Source organism: Sinocyclocheilus rhinocerous, unplaced genomic scaffold, assembly GCF_001515625.1.
Source record: "Sinocyclocheilus rhinocerous isolate Xijiao unplaced genomic scaffold, SAMN03320098_v1.1 scaffold2404, whole genome shotgun sequence".
Taxonomy (NCBI): Eukaryota; Metazoa; Chordata; class Actinopteri; order Cypriniformes; family Cyprinidae; genus Sinocyclocheilus; species Sinocyclocheilus rhinocerous.
In genome coordinates, this window is record NW_015652295.1 from 172,145 (window position 1) to 181,579 (window position 9,435).

Here is a 9,435-nt window from a genome sequence, read left to right on the forward strand (position 1 = left end):
TATATATATATATATATATATTTATATATATATATAAAAACAAAAGTCACAATATTAATAAATACTATAAAAGTAAATAAATAATGCTAAAATAACTGATGTAGTGAAAACATATCCAAGACAAAAATCACCCACAAATCAAAAGAAATAAGAAATAAAATATATTTGGCACATTTTCATCACAATTAAGCCTTACATGAAAAGTACACACTTTACTATAATTTTTTTGTATTACATATTGTTCATACTTAAAGTAAGCCAATAGGATGCGGTCCTGGTGTTACCTGTAAAACCTTCCCCTCAGGATTCTCCTCAAACTGAAGTTGCTGTTGATAAAGAGGATCCAGTGTTTTTCTCGCTGTCCGTGTTTTCTTTTTGTTGATGCACTTCCCGTTGTCCAACAGATATACTTTTACATAAGGTGCTGCAAATAATAGACCACAAGGATTTACATATAAACCTCACAAAATAGTCCAGGAACAGAAAAAAATGTGCATTGTGTCATGATGAGACATACCTGGCGTCTGTTTGTTCCCTGGTTTGCCCACCAGGCCTCGAGCCCGAATAACTTCAACATCCAGCCTCTTCTTCCTGTGTACCATACCGATCTGGATGTCACCTGCGGAGAAAGGCCACATCCAAACTCTTAGAGCAGACAAAAGTACACCTCATAGAAACCATTTGATTAAAGGTATTACAGTGCTATGGACAAAAACATTACTTTTTGGTAGAGATTTGTGTGTTAAGCCCAAAGTATACTTTGTTTTTTACACTTATACTAGTCTATGCATACAGTGCGAGTAATGTAAATGCGATTGAAAGTATTTGTGCACAGAATTCGGTGCTCCTGCGAAAGTGATGTAAAGTGCGATGAAATAAGATGGAAGGGTCCAGACCAGGAGTGTCCAATCCTGCTCCTGGAGGGCCATCATCCTGCAGTTTCTCTCCAGCTTGCCTCAACAGTGTTGTTATCATTAACAAATTAAAACAAAAAAGTTGAAGTACATATATTGCAAAAGCACATGACAAAATTACTAAAACTTAAAAACTAAAAAAAAAAAATTTGATTAAAGGTATTACAGTGCTATGGACAAAAACATTACTTTTTGGTAGAGATTTGTGTGTTAAGCCCAAAGTATACTTTGTTTTTTACACTTATACTAGTCTATGCATACAGTGCGAGTAATGTAAATGCGATTGAAAGTATTTGTGCACAGAATTCGGTGCTCCTGCGAAAGTGATGTAAAGTGCGATGAAATAAGATGGAAGGGTCCAGACCAGGAGTGTCCAATCCTGCTCCTGGAGGGCCATCATCCTGCAGTTTCTCTCCAGCTTGCCTCAACACACCTGCCTGGAAATTTCGAGTATGCCTAGTGAGACCTTGGCTGCATCCGAAAACTGGAAAATGCTGCTTTCAGAGGACACAATTCAAGGCAGGAAGGCATCAAGGCTCGTTCGAATCCAATGTTAGCTTCACTTCCTGCCTCCTGAGATACCTTCATCTGGTCGATTTTTGAAGGCAGCATAGATGTATCCTTTGCTGCCTTTGATATCCCACAATCCTGTGCGTTACATTCCGTGATGGTCGAGCAAAAAAATAAAGATGGCGTCTGAAAGTTGCGTTTGTTGGTCAGTTTGTGTGCAAATTAGGGGTGTAACGGTTCACAAAATTCATGGTTTGGTTCGATATGACACAGCGGTGTCACGGTACGTTTTCGATACCGGGGTGGGTAATTGGTTACGTCTCAATGTTGGAAATATTTCTATTTTAAACCATGAAGGCAAGCCAATGGATATCACACAAGCAACGTGCAAACTTTGCGCAAGAGTTACGTCGGTGAATGTCTTCATCTCAGTCAATTCACTATATGCAGAAAGTGAAAGTAAAAGTGGAATAACGGAGTAATGACAGAGCTTTCAGCATCTGATGCTGCATATTCTCTCAAAGACGACAAAAGATGAATCTACTTCAACATATGCTGATTACGGTATTAATTATTAATTTATTCCCTTAATATTTCTCTTGTGGCCCGTAGTGAAAAAAACAATAAGAAATGTATTTCATGTTAAACAGATTGTTTTTGAAAGTCGGTGCTTGAAATGAAGCTTTTTATTGCATTGATTTTTATTGATGACTGCAGTGTTAATATTTTAATTATAGGCCAATAATTCATTGTAGGCTATAATAGACCTGTTTTAAAAGACCGTTTTAAAACATTTTAATTGAGGAGTAAATAGCCTAATCTTTTGTTATCCTCGCAGCGCGTCAGTAATTAGGCTATTGCGGGGCAAATTAATTGTAATTTTAATTTAATAATAAAAGTAACTTAATAATAATAGGCCTAGTAAAAATAAGAATGTAACAGGCCTACATTAATTGGAAATACCAAATCCACTTTGCCAATAATTGATGTTTTTGACAATATCTCTGGCTATCGTCGATACAAGATCATCGTCTTTCGACGCACCCCAGCAAGGGGAGGTTTTCACGGGGCAGACAGCACGTTGCCTGTTACGTCGTTTGGGCTGCCTTGTTGAGTGCAGTGACACTGAGAACATTATATTTAATTCACACACTTTACGCTCTTTTATTTTCCAAACGTAATCGGATTAGTCCAACGAATCATTCGGTTTGTAATGCATGCCAAACCGAAAGCCTCGTACCGAAAGGTTCAATACGAATACGTGTATCGTTACACCCCTAGTGTAAATGTATGTTTCTGACCAACTTTTTGCACTTTTGATGTTATTTCTAGCGAGAAATCAGTATTATAGTAATTGAATATTGGCTTAGATATCACCAAGCTCGTTCTATTTTGTTGTAGATGATTAAACCGTTACGCTGCCTCAGAAGCATGTCTGAAATCAGTTTTGTGAGGTGCCTTCGTGCGCAAACGCCGCCTGCAAAGTCATTGCCGGATAACAGCAAGCCAGCTGCCTAGGTTTTCGGATGTAGACCTTGATTAGCTGGTTCAGGTGTGTGTATTAGAGTTAGAGCTAAACTGCAGGAAAGTGGCCCTCCAGGAGTAGGTTTGGACACCCCTGGTCTAGACGAAATTCCAACACAAATGGTAACAGGAGATGCATGTAAATGGCATGTTAAGAGCAGGTGTAAATAGTAATGGTGATCGGGTCACTGAAAACACATCTTAAAACCAGTTGGAAAAACCAGTTGGAGACATAGTCTTGTTTCATGGAAGAATTGGAACTACTTGAGACAAAACTGAAATACACTTTGAGCTTTACAGTGTCTTATTCAACACCAGAGAGAGTTGTTCATGTGAACAACAAAAGAAAACAGTAAGCAATGATACTAACCCATTGGGGGCGTGGCCAGTGTCTGTCTCCCTGCGAGTTGGGCGGGGCCAAGACCATCCAAAAACTCAGTGAACTGGCTGTCTGAAGAGATCTTCACTCCAGGGAAGATTAGACTTTGAACAGATAATGGACAGAACATCTATTAATCGGGTGCTAATAGCCTCTGACAAGACATCATCACTGACACAAAACCCGCCAACCAGCAATAGTGGTGATGGCATCATGTGATTTAGGAATACATGCACCATCGTATTCAGAAGTAGATTTTACAGTACTTACTTTCCAGGTTTTGCCTTTTCACTGTCTTCTGTGGTCTCTCGGCTGGGCTGCCGTGTCATCCTGCTCTTCATCTCGACTGCTAAACCAGTCTCTACGCTCCGCTGGATCGCCAGACGCACCGGCTTCTTCTTCTTACCCTCCTCTGAAAATGACAACAAGGGAAGGGAAGATGAGTAAATGTGTGACACTTCTACAAACAGTGTCTCGAGCCCTTCTTGATTCTGAATCCAACACCACAGTTTCTTGGTCTTGGTCTTGTCGTGACTCGGGAGCACTTGGACTCAGCCTTAAATCGGATCAAGTGCAGTGTTGAGTTCTACAAATCTGAGTACCAACTCACACACAAGGTCTCTCAGTGCAATCGTCTATCACTGTGTGCTGCGGAGTGTCACGTGACACTGACGTGAAACCAGGCTTCATTCATACCATAGGAAACATTCAGAGCCTCTTCCACTCTCTGTCTTGTCTCAGACTCAACCTACTCAGGTCTCAGCCTGGACTCTGACTTGAATGAGCTGGTCTCGGCTATAACACTGCCACTCCACACCTACTGCCATTGTTTGGGCAAACATATAGTCCCATCCCAAACTTGCGGCAGAAGAGTTGCCAGATGTCGACATGTCAAACCACCAAACAAACAGCAATGTTCTGAAAGAGCCACAGATCAATAGTGTTCACGCTACAAATGGTTTCTTAGTGTTGTCTCTGCTAATCAAACTGGGTCGGAGAAAGTATTTTAACATCTGAAAACATTACATATTTCACCCTTTAAGAAAAACACATCATTGACAACCACTGAATGAGATGCTTAAACAAAGACGTGTTATGACCAACAGGGGGCGTCAGTCTGCCACTCTGAGCAGCAGCACAGTCCCGAGTGTCCCATAGATGTCCCTATCTATCTATCTATCCATCCATCCAGATTATACACATCCAATCAAAGCAGAGAAACCAACATAAATCACACATCATATACAGCTCTTCTGGCTTCCAGTTGGTCACAAACCATTCACAACACAACACAACGAAAAACAGTGCTAACAAAAAGCTTTCAAAAGAACTGGACATATCAGCGCCTGTCACACTTGGCATGTGGCTTCATTCTTACCTCTGTCTGTCTCGTCAAAGGAGTTCATGCAGGAACTTTTTGCACTTTTGATGTTATTTCTAGCGAGAAATCAGTATTATAGTAATTGAATATTGGCTTAGATATCACCAAGCTCGTTCTATTTTGTTGTAGATGATTAAACCGTTACGCTGCCTCAGAAGCATGTCTGAAATCAGTTTTGTGAGGTGCCTTCGTGCGCAAACGCCGCCTGCAAAGTCATTGCCGGATAACAGCAAGCCAGCTGCCTAGGTTTTCGGATGTAGACCTTGATTAGCTGGTTCAGGTGTGTGTATTAGAGTTAGAGCTAAACTGCAGGAAAGTGGCCCTCCAGGAGTAGGTTTGGACACCCCTGGTCTAGACGAAATTCCAACACAAATGGTAACAGGAGATGCATGTAAATGGCATGTTAAGAGCAGGTGTAAATAGTAATGGTGATCGGGTCACTGAAAACACATCTTAAAACCAGTTGGAAAAACCAGTTGGAGACATAGTCTTGTTTCATGGAAGAATTGGAACTACTTGAGACAAAACTGAAATACACTTTGAGCTTTACAGTGTCTTATTCAACACCAGAGAGAGTTGTTCATGTGAACAACAAAAGAAAACAGTAAGCAATGATACTAACCCATTGGGGGCGTGGCCAGTGTCTGTCTCCCTGCGAGTTGGGCGGGGCCAAGACCATCCAAAAACTCAGTGAACTGGCTGTCTGAAGAGATCTTCACTCCAGGGAAGATTAGACTTTGAACAGATAATGGACAGAACATCTATTAATCGGGTGCTAATAGCCTCTGACAAGACATCATCACTGACACAAAACCCGCCAACCAGCAATAGTGGTGATGGCATCATGTGATTTAGGAATACATGCACCATCGTATTCAGAAGTAGATTTTACAGTACTTACTTTCCAGGTTTTGCCTTTTCACTGTCTTCTGTGGTCTCTCGGCTGGGCTGCCGTGTCATCCTGCTCTTCATCTCGACTGCTAAACCAGTCTCTACGCTCCGCTGGATCGCCAGACGCACCGGCTTCTTCTTCTTACCCTCCTCTGAAAATGACAACAAGGGAAGGGAAGATGAGTAAATGTGTGACACTTCTACAAACAGTGTCTCGAGCCCTTCTTGATTCTGAATCCAACACCACAGTTTCTTGGTCTTGGTCTTGTCGTGACTCGGGAGCACTTGGACTCAGCCTTAAATCGGATCAAGTGCAGTGTTGAGTTCTACAAATCTGAGTACCAACTCACACACAAGGTCTCTCAGTGCAATCGTCTATCACTGTGTGCTGCGGAGTGTCACGTGACACTGACGTGAAACCAGGCTTCATTCATACCATAGGAAACATTCAGAGCCTCTTCCACTCTCTGTCTTGTCTCAGACTCAACCTACTCAGGTCTCAGCCTGGACTCTGACTTGAATGAGCTGGTCTCGGCTATAACACTGCCACTCCACACCTACTGCCATTGTTTGGGCAAACATATAGTCCCATCCCAAACTTGCGGCAGAAGAGTTGCCAGATGTCGACATGTCAAACCACCAAACAAACAGCAATGTTCTGAAAGAGCCACAGATCAATAGTGTTCACGCTACAAATGGTTTCTTAGTGTTGTCTCTGCTAATCAAACTGGGTCGGAGAAAGTATTTTAACATCTGAAAACATTACATATTTCACCCTTTAAGAAAAACACATCATTGACAACCACTGAATGAGATGCTTAAACAAAGACGTGTTATGACCAACAGGGGGCGTCAGTCTGCCACTCTGAGCAGCAGCACAGTCCCGAGTGTCCCATAGATGTCCCTATCTATCTATCTATCCATCCATCCAGATTATACACATCCAATCAAAGCAGAGAAACCAACATAAATCACACATCATATACAGCTCTTCTGGCTTCCAGTTGGTCACAAACCATTCACAACACAACACAACGAAAAACAGTGCTAACAAAAAGCTTTCAAAAGAACTGGACATATCAGCGCCTGTCACACTTGGCATGTGGCTTCATTCTTACCTCTGTCTGTCTCGTCAAAGGAGTTCATGCAGGGGAAGTAGACGGCCAGTGCCTCGAAGGAGGCAGACAGGCTAAGCCGGCTCTGTGAGCGCTGCATTCGCATGCCGGGGAGAGCGGCGCTGCCATCCTGCCCTTGTCTGCCCATTTTACCACCCCAGCACCCTCAAACACCTCTATCAACACAGAAAGAGGATGGTAGACGAGTAGAGCTGATGCTGTGAGACGGTTTTGGAGAAACACGTTTGGTAGGGTTGTGCTCAAAGCCTCTCATCAGTAGCAGCCGCGAGTCTTATTAGTTCTCAGGTCGATATGCGGTGAGGATGACTGTCTGACTGCCTCCTCTGCAGCGCGCTACTTCATCTGAAGGGTGGGAGGGGCAGACACAAGGCACACATGTGCGTGTGGCTCACAGATGATGTGGCCAATCAGAGGCAGATAAACTAAGAGACCCCTCAAACGCTTCTCCAGGAGACAGAGCTCTGCCTAGAGATATGTCCGCACACAAACACATGCACAAGACTTGCCTTCTGACTGCAGCTTCATCAGCCACTACACTGACAATTATATTCACACAACAGTGTTGGGAAGTGGTTAAAAGTAGCAAAGCTACTAACTTGATTACATTTATTTAGTGGCGTGACAACAATTCAACAGTTTTCATGCAGCTTTTCCAGTAACAAGCTGCATTTTTCAATGAAATGCTACATGACTGCATTGCATTGTGGACACAGATGTACAGAAGAATGTACAGAATAAATGTTTCTTCAGCAGCAAATCAGCATATTAGAATGATTTCTGAAGGATCACGTGACACTGAAGACTGGAGAAATGATACTGAAAATTCAGCTTTGATCACAGAAATAAATTGCATTTTAAAATATGTTCAAATAGAAAACAGTTATTTTAAATTGTAATAATATTTTGCAATATTGTTTTACTGTATTTTTGATCAAATAGCCTAAATGGAGCCTTGGTAAGAGACATCTTTCAAACAAACAAAAAATAAATAAATAAATAAATACAAAAGAAAATGCATTGAAAGTTCTGAATGGTGTTCTATCTTGCATAAACTCTGCCCCTAAATGGCACAATCAATTATTGAACGATTAACACGTCAGTCAAGCTACTCTTCCTGTATAATTAGGTGGTTATTGTCCAGAATATGCTGCAAATAAGTTCAGACTTTCTGCGATCTTCATTAAACTGTTGATTACATTTTCTATTGTTCTTCATTAAACCACCACCACACTTGCACAAAACCTCGTCTTTCAAAGCTTCTGGTAAAAACATTGCAAAGTTAAGCTTAGTAATTTACTATTAACAGCGTGACAATAGCAGTCTGATTTCGTTACTGTACAGGCATGAGATGACAATAAAACCTGACATTTCAGTTCATGATGAGTTTTTAGGCAAACAGACACTGCATGTACCTCAATGAAGACAGGACCTTAAGCTTAAATGTGAGACAAAATGTACACTCCTGTAGCTATAAATATCATATTGTGTGTAAGCTGAAATCATCACCCCGCTCAATACCGGCTCAAAATAGAAACATCATGAACCTTCCTATTAAAGTCTGAAGAATACAGTCGTGACTCATACCACTGCTCAAACATGTCAGACAGTAACACAAATAATGTACTGCACATAAATCCAGCAGAGCGCAACACTTCCCAGCACGTTTCTCTTGTATCGTTTCTTTTAAGTATACAATCCAACAAACTTAAAATACCATTTAAGTACTAAAAATAACTGGGTAGTTGAAATCTGTAATGTAAACCACCGCCTAGTAAATATGCCGTCTATATTAAACACTAAGATTGCAATAGTGCAGACACAGAAGACTCTTATCTGACATTTGACTCACTGTGTGGTCTCAGCATGTCAGAACAAACTAAAAGGATGCTGGTTTAAGTCACGGTCGCAGACAATGTGAATGCATAGAGGTAAAACACCTGTAGGGCTTTATGTCTTAAGATATAAGATGCAGCAAGTACATGTGCATGCAAGCATTATAGTGTATAAAGCATGGCATGCTCCAAATCTGTGCTCACTTTAATTCAATTAATTTTTTTTTATTTTAATTAATTCCTGTGATCAAATCTGAATTTATTACAGTCTTCAGTGTCATATGATCCGTCAGAAATCGTTATATGCAGATTTGCTGAAGAAGAAACATTTCAAAATTTTGATTAATTTAATAAGTCATTACTGGATAAAAAGTATTAATGTCTTTTTAAAAAATATTACCACAAACATTCTGTTGTGTGTGAAATGCAGTATAGCTATAAATGGAATACAGACAAAAATAAACCTGAAAGAATCTGTCTAACAAAGAAATGAATTATTCCTCATTTCGAATTCATAATGCAAGACTCGGGAGAGCTTTAATGCTCCAATAAATACATTGAATAACAACCAGGTGTTAAAATGGCTCTTTACGATCGTATCATGTGCTGAGATATTGGCTCGTGTTGACCTATGACCCACGGGAACAGATGGACGTAGTGAGCAGTCAGTGTGTTATCAAAGGGTTAGTTCACCCAAAAATGAAAATTAGCCCATGAATTACTCACCCTCAAGGCATCCTAGGTGTATATGACTTTCTTCTTTCAGACGAATCCAGTCAGAGTTATATTAAAAATGGTCTTTGATCTTCCAAGCTGTTTAATGGCAGTTAGCGGGTGTTGCAGTTCATCAGTCCAAAAGAAGTTAAAT

The 9,435-nt window shown here is 40.8% G+C and overlaps 1 protein-coding gene across 1 annotated transcript in view; it reads right to left on the minus strand.

Moving 5' to 3' along the window:
• Positions 1–9,435, minus strand: part of LOC107714466 (regulating synaptic membrane exocytosis protein 2-like) — a 70,972-nt gene that overhangs the window by 1,078 nt on the left and 60,459 nt on the right. Inside the window, exons 27-30 of the mRNA XM_016520305.1 lie at positions 5,610–5,751; positions 5,331–5,443; positions 518–619; positions 285–424 (exon numbers count right to left, since the gene is read on the minus strand). Of these exons, the coding sequence (XP_016375791.1) occupies positions 285–424; positions 518–619; positions 5,331–5,443; positions 5,610–5,751 (497 nt within the window). The remainder of the gene's footprint in view (positions 1–284; positions 425–517; positions 620–5,330; positions 5,444–5,609; positions 5,752–9,435) is intronic.